Below are 15,267 nucleotides of genomic sequence, written 5' to 3'. Positions count from 1 at the left end.
AATATCAGTTATTTGATGTTTTCCAGAATTCTTTCCTCTATATTCAAACTGAAGTTGCATGATATGGAGACCGAAAACGCTCTCATCTAAAATTGCATCCATCAATATCATCCATCCGTATCAAAGAACTCGAAGATTCCGTACTGACATGATTTCATGAACGGCGGGCTTGGTTGTCTTTGTTCATTTGTCTCACTACTTGAACTACTGATTGCTGTTTTCTGCAGCAGTATGTTAGCTCAAGTTATGTGGTGGTGAGCAAATTCCGGCATCAAATGATGTGATAGACCTCCTTCCCCAAACTCGGACCTTTTGTGGACACTAAAGCAATGAGTCTACAAAAGAGATGGATGTCGATTAAATGACCACAACTCACGTCTCTGTGACATTGGATCAAGAGCGATGGATTCTCAGTTTTCCGACTCCTGTTCATGTTAAAAATCCTAGGTGGTGCAGCCAAGAAGCATCTTAATCGCATCCTCGAGATCAGAATACCTTAGGAATGTGTCTTGCACTAAATTTTTCAACAGCAGAATCTGCACCACGAGAGAACCCAAAACTTGGTTTGACCAGGGAGGTTAGGAAAAGCTGAAGCTCAAACCAAAGGCACAAAAGTCCTTTATGGCTGGATCTAATGTATCGTTAGGTATAGGTGGGAAGGTTGTTATGGTCATCAAAGTGGAAATCTTGCACCTTAAACATCCGATGAACACAATTCAGCATGCCATTATGGTTGCCGTAGAGGATATCCAAAAAGATGGTCCATAGGGGCAATTTCAAGGCTGCATCATTTAGATTACGAGAGCGTCATTTGGCTGGTGGTGTTGCTCATGCAACATGGACTATACAACTGTGTCGCTCACGTATCTAAGATAGCCGCAGACTGAAAATTCAGGAAAATTAACCACACTGATGATGTCTGTCGCAGTAGCAGACGAAACGTTTGGTACTTCAAGTTTCATTTGACTACGGCCCACCAGCCCTAATTTTCTCTTTATTCAGCTTGTTGTTTTCCTATTATATAATAATTAGGAATAAAAATTAACGATGCTACTTGGTTAGCGAAACTTGCGTCAAGAGACAATATATTTGTTTTGGTGTGGCAAAAGTGTTTTCTTTAGATTGTCATTTCTGTTTATACTTTTTTTGAATACAAGTTTCACAATGCGAATCAAAATTATTAATGAATGAATTAATAGAATTGATGAGACCTCTTAGCGTTTACAACCAATAAAGACGTACTCACTCAATTCAACAATTTTAAAGATTCATTATACAACACCTGGGTTGAAAAGTCCCGGATCTTAGCCAGAGCGAGCGAAATTTCTTACCAGTGAAGATTTTTTTGATGTTTGCGAACAGCCAGTAGTCGCTGGGAGTCAAATCTGGTGAATATGGTACATGCGGGAGCAATTCTAAGCCTATTCCATGCAATTTTGCCATCGTTTTCATTTATTTGTGACGCTTTGTATTTTCTTGATGAAGGAGCACTTACTTTTTCTTCAAATGGGGTCGTTTTTTCGCAATTTCGGCCTTCAAACGATCTAATAACGCTATATAATATTCACTGTTGATGGTATTTCCTTCTCAACATTGTTGATGAATGAATTTTGTCAATCACCTTCAAACAAACATTGTCGATGAATATTACACCACGCCCATACCAAAATACCGAGGCCATAACTTTGCAGTCGATTGTTGTGCTTTCGATCGCTTTGGACGAGGTTCACCAGTTACTTTCCACTCAGATGACAATCGTTTTGATTCCGGAGTGAAGTGATGGATCCGTGTTTCGTCCATTGTTACATATCGATGCAAAAAATACGGTTTGTTATGTTTAAACATAGTCAAACAAGGCTCAGAGTCATCAAGACGTTCTTGTTTTTGGTCAACAGTGAGCTCGAGCGGCACCCACTTTGCATAGAGCTTTCTCAGTCAAATACTTATGCAATATAAAACCGACACGTTCTCTTGTCAGTTACACGCAACTTCACTTTCCGATCATTCAAAACGATTTTGTGTATCTTTGTATGTTTTCTGATGTCACTGCCTCATTTGGACGTTTACTTCCTTCTGCGTCATCGGTGTCTCTACAACCACGCTTCAAGTCAGCAAACCAACATTTAAATGTTGTTTCTGATGGAGCAGAGTCCTTATAACACTTTTCAAGCCATTGCTGTGCTAGAATGGCATTTTTTCCCATCAAGAACAGTGTAAAATTAAAACAGGAAATTGTTTTTGATCCATTGTTTTGAAAATAACAAAAGTAGTGTCACTCTTAGCACAATAACTTACAAACTTATGAGTAGAATATCATGAAATTTCAATAGCTAGCGCCATCTATGTGTTAGTCCCGAGACTTTTCAGCCCATGTAGTACGTAAGGGTGTTCCAGGAATACAGTAAATAACTGTAAAATAGAAAAATCTAAATACATTTTTTAGATGCAGTACTCATTCAACACGTTTTGGAAATATATGTTACTTCAGAAAAGTCTGAGTAAATAATGATTATGACTATGTAATTATAAATTTCATAGAATAATAAATGTGAAATACCTTGGTATTTATACCCTGTCCAATTTCGATTCCTCCATGACACACTGCTACTCCCCCATCTCCATGAAAAACAGAAACAAGGACGCTATATTGACCCAAAACATCAAATGGCCATACCATCGGAACCAAAGACATTCCCCTTTTTTTCCATCGATTTGCCTAAAATATAAGTAGAATATAAATACGTAATCATCAATAATAAATCAAAATGAGTCTGAAGACTATATCGAGGTTCTCAATTGCCTGACGGAAAACAAATATTTCTCCGGCTAAAAAAAAAAAGATGGTACGAGATATATCTTGCATTAATGTCGTCGGATATAATTCAAATGGCTACTGTGGGATAAGCCGAGAATACTTATGTTCCGGCCGGCATTTACCAGAAACTACTGTGTAGGTACGTTGGGAGAGATGAATGTTTCTAGGTTAAATTCCGAAATATTTATTTTCTTATAAATGATAAATATTCATCAATGATCTTACGTCATTGTAGCTTTTTATTGCTTTTTTTCTATTTTCAATATCGGCCCAAGTGTTCATATCATTCCAGTATGTCAAAATTTTGGAGTATTTTGATTGGTCAGTATTTGCCAATTTAACAACCGTTGGATCCAAATTGAGTTCACGTGCTATATGTTCCATAATACTTTCGATAGCCCCCAAACCTTCCAGTGTCCCTACAATTTCAAAACATTGGTTAGTACAGATTGGTTTACATTTGGGTGGTTGTTTTCCAAGTTTTCTTTTCCAACTTGTATAAAACCCTTTTGTATAAAATTTAAACGACGGGAGGTTGTTTTTTATATATCCACAAAAATACATCCGTACATCTATACGTAGGTATACATCTATATATAATTTCAGATCGAGTGAAGTGTCTGAATAGTGGGAAGTCATCTTCAGTTCAATCAAGTTGGCGCCTAGCTCCCTTACCCTGGCAGGTGATTTTTGTCAGAAGGACAAATGGGTTCATGACTAAGAGGTGGTGGCGTTATGAAAGTCCTTACACCGCCCTTCAGGGTGTACCCCTAACTGGCTGGGGTGGGTTGGATGAAAAATTGTTCACCCATTAACGGAGGACAGGAGGGCCTCATTCGACAGAGTGTCGGGGCCTTCTATATCGGGAGGGGTCGTCTACAGTATAATCAATAGCTTCACTAACTAATGGGTTTTCGTGAGTTTCTGCACAATCAAAAACTCGCCGATTCCTCGACTGAATGGACTACTTGATGGAAGACAGCTGCAAATCTCTGCGGATGGCTTCGTTCCTCACGAACCACGGAGCATTCACAATCATCCGTATTAGCTTATTTTGTAATCTCTTCAGAATTGAAATGTTAGATGGAGCCGCTTGTCCCCAGACGCCTGAAGCATACATGATGACAGGCTTCAAAATCGTATTGTAGATGGTAATTTTGTTTTTAAGACTCATTTTAGATCTTCTGTTGATCAGAGGGTACCTACAGACTAGCTATCCGACCCTCGATCCTTGATTTAACGTATATAATGTGTGGGTTCCAGGTGAGCCTACGGTCTCTTAGAACACCGAAGTACTTTATCCGCGCTTGCCAGTCGATTTCCCTTCCAGAGATCCTCACTTTTCTGGCCCGAGAAGATATCGTTCTTCCCATGGTTATCGCCTGAATCTTTTCCGGGTTGACTCGGATCTTCCATTCGAGGTACCAGCGCTCGAGGTCGTCCAATGCACGTTGCATGTAGACGATCCCGAACTCCTAACCCATGGAAGATGAGAGGAGAGCCGTGTCATCGGCGTAGAGGGATATCTTCACATGCTCGGACCTCGGGAGATCACTGGTGTAAAGAGAGTACACCGACCAAGCGTCTTCATTTCTTTCAGGTTGGAGCCTGGCTTCCTTACTCTTTCAACTGATAAGAGGGTACAGAGTAGAAGAACAAAATTAATACCAACTACCTGCAGTTCATTAAGTAAAATGTACCACTGCGCCACCTGCTGGCGAAGTACGGAAGCAACTACACCATCACATACTCCGGGGTGGGAGTCAAAATAATAAACATATTCCGGAAAGGTGCACATGAAATTCTCAAGTTTTGTTGAAAGTATCAAACCCTTCATATGAGACCTACGATTTTTTGGGTACGTATGGCAGACACCCGACAGAAAAAAAATTTATTTGTTTGAGATATTTAGACGGTTCACTCCGTCTGAAATGACCCACCCGGCACTGAAGAGGATCTAGTACTGCAAAACTGGTCTGTCGGTGGCCATCTCGACCAAATGAAATTCATTTCAGCTTTTCATACATGAGAGGTTACTTGTGATGAATCTTCCAAATGGAAGACGTTGCACGGAGAAAAAGTGTATTTGTAGTAAGTTGGTAGTCTTGATCACGAATCTGAAGGAATTTTGAGCCTATTTTGCCCCCTAGTATGTTTCATGGTAAAAATGGGTTGTTCCATCGCGAGTGGTAGCACTTTGGCCAACCCCATCCAGGTGGTAGGTGCACTTTTTAGCATTTCCATCAGTCCTGAGAGTTTCACCATTTTACCTCGATTATTAGGGAAGATACGGAGATGTTTCCACGAGAAGTGAGACACACTGTATATATAAAGTGGATTTTTCAGCGACTGGAGGAATGTATAGTAAAATGCATTAACGGGGTCTCTCAAAAATTAAAACTCTGCTCTACTTTGGCCAAGCTTTCGCTTCTAATGGGAAGCTCCTTCAGTGCATATAATATATTGGGTTGTGGAATTTTTCGCCGGTGAATAACATTACAAATTATACTTACAGTAAAAATGAGTGAAAAACAATGAATTGAACATATAAATTGATGAAAAGAAGTTAAACATGTATAGGATTTTTTTTGGTTTGACAAATGAGAAACCTCATTAATTAATTTTACTGTATGAATATACATACATATATAAGTGCATTCCATTTGAAACGAGCCACTCTAAATAACTTTTGGTACAATGATTTTTAAGAAAAATAAAAAAACACGTCAATAATAGTATACAGGGGGACATAAGTTGACATATTCACATTTGATGTTACTTTTCCTATCGCACCCCCAGAGCATATCACCAATTTTTTTTTAATGGATCACCCTATACTGTTTCGCATCATCAGATGCTCCTTCATGAGCAGATTTCAACAAAGTATAAAACATATGGTCTGAATCTTATAGTTCGGGAGCTACAAATTATTTGAGTTGAAAACGAGTCACCTTAAATAACTATTGAAAAAATGACTTGCAGAAAAAATAGAAAAACAGGTCAACAATTATACAGGAGGCCACATTTTGAACATTTCGTTCTAGAGACAAATATGGTAGCAATCAGAAAAAAAAATTTATTGATTCTTGAATCAAAATCTGATGACTGGACAATGAGAAGAAAAAAATTCTATAGTAAATGTTCAAAAACGTTTGCACGAACTTTCATACAATGGTACAAACGAGCTTTTGCCGCCCTCCCATGGTTGAGAATTCTCTGCAATGCCTCATGATATTCTCCCTCAAATGTTCTTATGTTGTTGATTCTATCTCATACACTTTAGACTTCAAATTACCCCATAGAAAGAAATCTACAGGAGTGAGATCCGGAGACCTTGGTGGCCATTCTGTAGGGCCTTTTCTACTAATCTAGCGATCAGGAAAATGATCCAAAAATAGTCCTGCTGAAAAACTATTTCGTTTTCGAATACATTCATATCCTCCTCAATTACCCTATTGATGTACGGTATTACTCGAGTCTCCAACATATCCAAATATTTATCACTAGTCAAATTTTCATCGATAGAAAAAGATCCTGTTGTCTCTTATATCATTGGTTTTTAGTTAAATGTCATATTATAGAAATAATAAAGGTTTATGAAAACGGCAAATGTCGTAGAACCAAATTACTCACCAGGGGCTCTGGCCCAAGTCGTACCCGCATTATCCGTTTTGACAGAGTATGTAGAGAATTCCCATCGGTCTATATTATAACAGTTTTCGAATAAATTATTAATCCACTCAAATATAATTTCGTTTCCTCCTATACCAACGTCGGAATACATATCTGAGGTCAAGTATTGGATAACGCCATTATCATTCACTCCCACTTCATATTTTGCATAGAGGGGTATTCTTCCTCCTATAATATCCATGTTCTTTTCTAGAGGAAGCGACATTTTTACTGGTGCATTGAGCTTGACTGCTGCTAGAGCGGCTGCTGTCGAAAGTAAAGCGTTTTTCATTATTTTTGCTCCGAAAGCTCCACCAAGACGACGAACGTGAACGTTTATCCTGCAACACAATAGCAATACCATTAGTGCTTTTTTATTACAAAGAAAGGAAGGAAGTAATCAATTTGAAAATAATAACTCTATACATGGATGTGTAGATCATGCAAAGAAGTAACTTTCAGACCCAAACCGAAAGACAGTCCTTTTTTTTGTATCAAGATGGAGTAGTAGAAAGCCAAAAACTTTCTTTTCCAGAAATTAATCACTCCTAAAAATATAATCCCTTTAATTAGATGATCAAGTTTCACAGATAGCAATATGAATTTTACTTCGTAGGTAAAGTATGATTGAGAAAAATTGAAATAATTTGAAAATCTTGAGACGAGGGAGCAGATGTAGATTTGATACCGCGTGGTCACAGATGCAACGGAGCGAAACGGGTCAACTCAAAAAATTGAAATTTGGGATAATGAAATTAATGCATGAATACTTTATTTTGAAGTGAAATTGACAGATGAAACTTTCAAGATGGCGACTGGGCGCCATCTGGGAAAAAAACTGAATAGAAAGGGGGGTCCTGTGACACATCATTTTGAAGCTCCTGACGAATATTTCACAACCCTAGATATGAAGTCAATAACTTCACCTACTACAAATTGGCGAAACATTTAATAATTTCCTGAAGACAAACAATATCGATATTTCTAGAAATATTCTTTTTTATCTGCCATTTGGTAATTCCGACAGCCCGATAAGGTTTGTTAAGTTGTTTTTTGTTTATAAAAACGACAAAAAATGTCAGTACGACAATGAACATCATTATTCAGTTAGAATATTCTCATTTAGTTTTCGGTTTTACTAGTAGATAGATATCTCGTCAACAATCTCTAAAATGGTCAATTCTCGTCCATTGGAAGGAAAAATTGAAGCGATTTTTATTTACGGTGCGACGCGTAACTTTCACGGAACCGAAAGGATCTTCAATGATCGTTTTCCGAATCGTCCTATTTGTAGAAAATATTTGAGGAAACTTGTATCCAAATTCACAACTACCGGTAGTAGGTACATAACAAAAAGCCCCCAAGTCATCGGTCCATTTCGGAAGAACAACAAGTACAAATAATTTGTGAGATGGTAGTAAATCCTGAATAGTCAACTTATTCCGTCGCGAATGTTTGTGAGGTGTCTCCTTCTACTGTGACCCTGATCGAGGAACAGAATTCTGCGAAATCATGACGGATTGCAAGGCATCCTACCCATCTCCATAATATTTGTTTCAGTGACGAATGTTCATTTTTGTCAAACGGCAATGTTCACAGACAAAATTTCCTCACGTTTTCCGGGAAACACATACCCAATATCCAGGAAAAATTAACGTTTGGGCAGGAATATTGGGAAACCATATTGTAGGACCTCAATTTATTTATCAAAATTTAACAGGGGAACTGTATTTGAATATGCTGGAAACTACTGTTGACTTTCTCATCACTGAAATCGTCAAAGCGAATCCTGATGAATTCGATATAGATATTGTATTCCAACAAGATGGAGCACCACCACATTACTCCCGAAAGTAAGAAACTATTTGGATACTACTTTTCCCGGTCATTGGATTGGCCGTCGAGGTCCTACAGAATGACCAGCCCGCTCGCCAGATTTGAAACCTTTGGACTTTTTATGGGGCTATTTGGTGCCCAGTCGCCATCTTGAAAGTTTCATCTGTCAATTTCACATGAAAATAAAGTATTCATGCATTAATTTCATTATCCCAAATTTCAATTTTCTGAGTTGACCCATTCAAAAAATAAAAGGGAGGGGGACATCAAAGGAATGCACTGTATATTTAACGAATTTTAGATTCTATTTGAATGACCAGCCCACATTTGTGGTATTATTCATTGTCACAAAAACCAATACAGGGTGTTTCAAATTCGATCCTTACCATTAGGATCACTATGAGAGATACAAAGATGGTTTAATTGGGGCAAAGTTGCGCATTTACCTGACTAACAATATGCCGTTGAGAAAGTTCTGAAATTCCGAGTATATCTGGAGATATCCGAAAAAACCGGAAATTTCGGAAAATGGTTTTTATTTTTTTCTGGCTTTATTTTTCGAAGGATTCGAAAATAAATTGCATTTCCACATTGTCACTTTTTCTCTGCTACATAATGGTGTTTTCACATTTGCTATCCGATGTTTCGTCTTTCGACACCATAAACTGTATTTTTTCTCATGGGCGCTACATTGGATTCTTTCTGTTTTGAATGGAACCAGATTTTACCTTTTCAATGATGTATCATACGTTATCATTCTTTTTCAAAAAATTGGAGATGGAAAAAATTTATTCTTATCCTAATAGGTTTTGACTTTGATGTTTTTAAATTTGACTTTCAATTTGTTACACTCAATGAAATTTTGTTATTGCACAAGTCATTCATTTTTTGTCGAAAAATGGCTTTGACGAATGAATGATACCAATTTATTACAAATACGATAGAAACAGTGTTAGGATATCGGAAATGTATTTACAATTGTATCCCGAAAGACGACAACCACATCGAACTATGTTCCAGTTATTGGATCAAAATCTCACCGAGTTTGGTTCGTTTGAAAAGCCAAGGAAAAAATACGGAGACAGAATCAACAATCAAAATTTGATAAATGAGGTGTGGAGGAGGTAAATTAGATACTGTATCCCTTTCAATGAAAATAGGATTTTGAACAAATAACAATAATTAACTGAAATGTAAAGACAAAAATAAATCACAGCAAATGCTAAAATGCTGGCCTTGTTCATGATAACACAACTGTGCCCTCCTCCTAAATTTTCCGAACTCTCTTACAATGCTGTGTTGAAGGTCCTCAATATTTTGATATTCCCTCTGACCATAAACTCTAGTATTCAGTGTACCCCTTAAGAATTTATCCATAATATTGAAGTCTGGAGACATTGCTGGCCACCTCACCAGCCCATTATTCCACATACATTTATCACCAAACCTTTCAGACAGGTAATCAGATACTCGTCTAGTAGTGTGCGATGGAGCACCATCATGTTGAAATCAGATGTTGTTATAGTTAACCAAAGGCAGATCATCCAAATAGTCTTTGAAAATCGACATTAAAAACTGCTGATAGGTTCGATAGACAGTTTTTCTATTAAGGTCCATGCCATTCGCCTAACACCAAAGAGCTTATTTGGTTTAGGTTTTTTGTAGAAATCAGTTTCAGATTTGATAACGCGGTAAAAAAGGCAACGGCCCACAATGACTTCCCTGAGGAACTCCTAAATATACAGTCACAGCATTTGATAGGAAATTGTTGATTTTCACCTGTTTGTCAGAAAACTTTCTATCCAATAGATATCCATCGACGGCTACTTGCAGGGAACGTTCTTTCAGAAAGCTGGCGAACCATACACAGATATTTGAGGATAGGTTTACGACTTTCTCCATGATTTCTGATATCACTGATAGCAAAGCGACGATTTTATTTGCCTTTTTTGTGAATAGGCTGAACGCGAGCAATCTTCCAACTAGACAGAAAACCCCTTTCTTATAAGATAGGTTGAAAAGTCTGCAAAATACTGGTGCGAGTTCATTTGCGCCCAAGGCTAGACGCAACAAGGACAGACGCCTTGTTGATATTAAGCTGTTTCAAAATTCGCCTGACTAGAGTTTGTCTGGCCAGTTTCAAATCATGTTGAACCTTGCAAATGCAAATTAAACTGTTTTTAAAAACTCAAACTTTTGTATGAACTCAGTAATATATAGCCATACTCCATAGTACTCCATAGTTTTTGAAAGGACGTTTCCGACTTGATACGAATATGGAAAATGATATAAGACATTTCATTTGAAACAAAATTGAAAAATTTAACTATGAAACGTCATGTTTCTACTCGATATCCAATAAAAAAGGTCAAACGCTATATGAGACATTGATACAAAACATAACATCTTCTGATTAATGCACTATTTCACTTCAAACTTCTATTGGAAGCTCAACCTGACACACAATATATTTCCTATGATTGTTTATGATGTTTTAGTAACCTAATTTTATATTATGAGAAATGAAACTGGTGGATAGAGGGTCAGCCTCTCTCTACCACTTCCATCCTCTAAAATTGTTTATAATGACTGAAATGATCATTTATGATCTATATTTACTTGTTCGTAGGAATTTTCACAGCTTCCATAATGGCAACTTGGCAGAAATCCATCCATTGGGTTGCAGGGTAAACATCTAAGCCGTCTTCAGTAGGTATCACACTGCAACACTGAAGTTCCATATGGAAATGATATTGTGATCCGATGTAAAATTCTCCCTTGATCACTTTCTTCACATCATCCCCTGATCAGTTGAAAATGTATAATTAACAAAGATAAATAATCAACAATTTATATGGTAGGTCAGCTAGAACATTTTTGACAAGAAGCATGTTTCTTAAACTTCAGGAATTGAGGAGTGAGGAGTTGAGCAATATGAATGCAACTAAAAAATCAAATTATGTTTTACATTAAGCTCTCACTCAACTGTACAAATTTGTTGAGGGTCGATGAAAATTATCAGTTATGAAATATTAATTGTTTGGAATGATTAATCTTCGTGACTCTTTTCTAGTCAGAGTAAACAACTCTCGCGCCCAATGATCACCCACTTCACGTCCGTGGTCATCGCGACAATTTCACGGAGTAATCGTGGAAAAAGTTGCTTCATGTATTCTTCTGGAGAACGTATAATAATATTTTCTTGCTAAAACTCTTAGGAACATCCTCCGATAGTAGAACCAGATACGCGAAATTACCTATTATCATTATTATTTGTCGTGGTGTGCTGGAACAATTAATTATACAGTGCGTACGTAAATAGACCTCTTCTCTTAGCGGGACAATTAAAGTATTAAAATCATTTTTAGTCCTTTTTGATTAAAAAGGTATGTGTGTAATATTGGTCGTCGCAGAAATGGCGCTATCAACTTTTTTAAAGGTTTTTTTTACTAGTTCGGGCTTCTATTGTCCAACAAAAATGAATAGCATATGTAATAATAGTCTCACCTGTGCAGTTTCAGAAGCGAATTTGTAACCGTCTTTTCGATGTTATCCCTTCATCGATTTGGCATCTCTTGTTCTCAAAATGTTCACCAAAGCTTTGTCAATAAGAGCTTTTCTTTGGACAATAAAGCATATTTATTATTATTATTAAAGTTGTTCATCACGTCTCTTCTCATTTTTATTTGTTTCGGTACAGTTAATGTTTTGACTTGAATCATAAATGGAGGTTGTACTGATACTGATAATCTTGAAATTCCTGATAGTAAGACGATCAAATTCGAAATAGGGTGGAGTAATATCATGAGGATCTTCACTTCGAGTAACATTTTCATTTGCTTCATACAGGGTCTTTGAAAATGCAGATACTTTGGTCACATGAAAGTGGAAGTGAATTTTTCAAAAGAAACACCCTGTATATTTCCACAGTTTTGAGCTCTACATCCAATTTTAGATTGACTTTGTTCAGATAATCATATTTCGATTTCGAACTGTTTTCAAAATAAACTGTTTCAAACAGAAACTGACGTGGTTTCCTTGTATCACTTATTTTCGTAATTCAACAGATTTAGTTCATCAGTCACAAATAATACAATTGATACATGATTATTAAAATACTCATCAACCATCAAATGAAACTTCTCTTCATAGTTTATGAACGATGACACAAGAACTGAAAATAATTTCATGAATTAGTAAGTTAATTCAATTGTCAGTGTATTTAAGAATATGCTCGAACATATCTTCATCTCTTTTAAGTCTGGAGTTAAACTATTGAAGGCATCTCTAACTCCCGATTTTTACCCATTCTTTACGATATAAAATACAATAAATTCCCATCTTTCTTGAAAACCCCTTTGACGAACTACATGGAAATTTTCTGGCGTCCAATAATGACTGTTTTATCTATTGAAAATTTCATTTTTTGTAAACATGGCCTCATTTGTCCATTTGATATTGTCAAAGAAATTTTCATCATCCTGAGTCTTGGCAAGTAACCATTTGAAGAGTTCCACTCTACGAGGCAAATCAGTCTCTTTCAAATGTTGCACACAGCACCATTTATAGGGATGTCATTTGTTATTAAGAATGCGATAAATTGTCACGTATACAGACTTGTATAGTATAGAGAAGCATTTGGAAATGCATGAAAAAATCTCAAAACTATTATATGCCATTGTCATCATCATCCACTCTAGACTTTCTACGAATGATTTTTGGACGAAAGGTTCCATTCAACCTACAGTTTTTTAGTAGTCGATTTAATCCAGTATAGATCGGCTTCGGGAGTTGTAGATGTCTCTCATTAAATACTTGGTATGTTCTATTTGCAAATATATTGCACCCACCAGAAATTATTAATAAATTAAAAAAATATTTATTACTGTAACTAAATCTTGACATTATTCCATTATAATTAATATCATAGTCAGCCAAAACCAATGACGAAATTTTGACGTTTCAAAATTGGATCATTTATTTTTCCAAAGCACACAAATGAAAAATTTTAATTTGCAATGTTGTACGGTAGGAACACTCAATACCTCAATGCATACAATTTCAAATTGACTGATTTTAGACTGTTGGAAAACTAAATCGAAAAGAAATATTAACGTAATATAAAATAGATGTTACTTAAATTTCAAAAATACATGATGAATACAAGGAAACCACGCCAGTTTCTGTTTGAAACAGTTCATTTCAAAAACAGTTCGAAATCGAGGTAGGATTTACCAAACAAAGTCATTCCAAAATTGGATGTAGAGCTTGAAAATGTGGAAATATACAGGGTGTTCCATTTGGAAAAATAACATTTTTTCATGTGCATTTTTTGAAGAGCCTGTATGAAGCAAATGAAAATATCACGTGATATGAAGATTTTCACGGTACCACTCGACTCAATTTCGAATTTGATCGTCTCAGTACCAGAGAGTTCAAGATTATCAGCGTTTATAAAAAAAGTACATGTTTGGTAAAAAGAAATCAAAATTAATTTTTATCTTCTAAACGGTAACAGATAGTTATAGAGAAATAGTACACGAAGTTGCTGACAAAGTGATAAGAAATCATAATATGATAATATCTACAGGATGTTCCATTCGAAAAATCAAAGAAGCCGCTACTTTATAGTAGAAGCGGCAACGCCGCATCGTCTGAAATATTTTAGTCCTGTTTTTTTTAAAGACGGAACACAAGTGCGAAAGTAGCGATTCACATTAGATTTGAATCGATGGAGATGAAAGAGTTCTTAAACAGCGAAGTTCGAGATGTTGAACCTCAAAACGATGAGCAGCCACAGTTCTTCGTGTATTTCTGATATGTATCGCTCTTGGTGGAATCAAATGTGCCAAGTCACTTGAACACTTCCCGTGAAAGTATCTATAGAAGAGAGGCAAATCTCCAACCTTTCTTCGATGTTCCAGGATATCAAGGTTACACATGATGTTGGCGTCTTTAATCAGGTCTGATCTGAGCTTTCTAAAGCATCTGTTCTAAGCTTTTGAGAAGCAACCTTTATAATTCCAGCGACATGATTGTGCCAAGACATTTTGGTGTCCATTCAACCCATAACAAACTTATCGAAGCAGAAAGCGGAATTGTCTGACCTGACGTTATTATATCCGGTTCGGAGATATTTATCTTCTTAGAGAAAACCGATGCCTAGGTTTTTGTGGCATTGAATTGAATGTGGTTACTTTCACCCCAACTCGAAATCACTTCTAGATCCTCATTAAGATATGCAACCTCATGCTGCTGGTGAAGATGTGCCTTCGTAGCCGATGTCCTGGAATCCAAGTGGAATGACGAGACAAGTGTGCTGTCGTCCAGTAGATCAATATATTGGATTCTTGGTTTTTTTCAATGATTCGTGGATATACAATAAAAAGAGAATTGGAGAAAATATGGATTCCTGGGGAACGCCAGCGTTGATGGTGAAAGTATTCGAGATATATCTATCGACGGCCACTTATAGGTAACGTTCTTTCAGGAAGATGAAGAGCCATACACAAAACTGATACGACAAGGTATAGCATCGAAGTTTGGCCAGCAAACCCTCAGCCACACACGGTCAAAGGCCTTAGAAATATCGAGCGCAAAATTGACAGGTTGATCCGTTGTCTGGTTTGCCAGAAACGTCCAATTAACGCTCATCGTGAAAAGCCCTGTATACTGGGATACCGTAATAGGAATTCGACGTAGTGAGACGTTCTTGGAATACCTGTTGTCATTTTAGAGTTCGCACTTTTACGGCAGACCTCTAAGCGAATGATTATGTGAATTGTGCAGCTTCTTATATGTGGTACATTCCAGTGCAATTATTGTGTAGACTGCATGAAATCAACCAACTGGGTTACAAATATATCAGCATAAAGAAAGTGGCACCAGTGCGCTCGGCAAATAGGTAATAAAACCTTGGTTGATAAGAAAAGTACAATTTTTCA

The 15,267-nt window shown here is 36.8% G+C and overlaps 1 protein-coding gene across 1 annotated transcript in view; it reads right to left on the bottom strand.

The window, feature by feature from the left end:
- Positions 1 to 15,267, bottom strand: part of LOC111509937 (uncharacterized) — a 78,922-nt gene that overhangs the window by 22,335 nt on the left and 41,320 nt on the right. The window contains exons 13-16 of the mRNA XM_074171196.1: positions 10,943 to 11,126; positions 6,449 to 6,828; positions 3,041 to 3,234; positions 2,558 to 2,716 (exon numbers count right to left, since the gene is read on the bottom strand). Of these exons, the coding sequence (XP_074027297.1) occupies positions 2,558 to 2,716; positions 3,041 to 3,234; positions 6,449 to 6,828; positions 10,943 to 11,126 (917 nt within the window). The remainder of the gene's footprint in view (positions 1 to 2,557; positions 2,717 to 3,040; positions 3,235 to 6,448; positions 6,829 to 10,942; positions 11,127 to 15,267) is intronic.

The sequence above is a fragment of the Leptinotarsa decemlineata genome, unplaced genomic scaffold, assembly GCF_025532065.1.
Source record: "Leptinotarsa decemlineata unplaced genomic scaffold, Ldec_3_MD MMD2_tig00000010_RagTag_RagTag, whole genome shotgun sequence".
Classification (NCBI taxonomy): Eukaryota; Metazoa; Arthropoda; class Insecta; order Coleoptera; family Chrysomelidae; genus Leptinotarsa; species Leptinotarsa decemlineata.
This window is presented reverse-complemented; position numbering and strand designations above follow the sequence as displayed.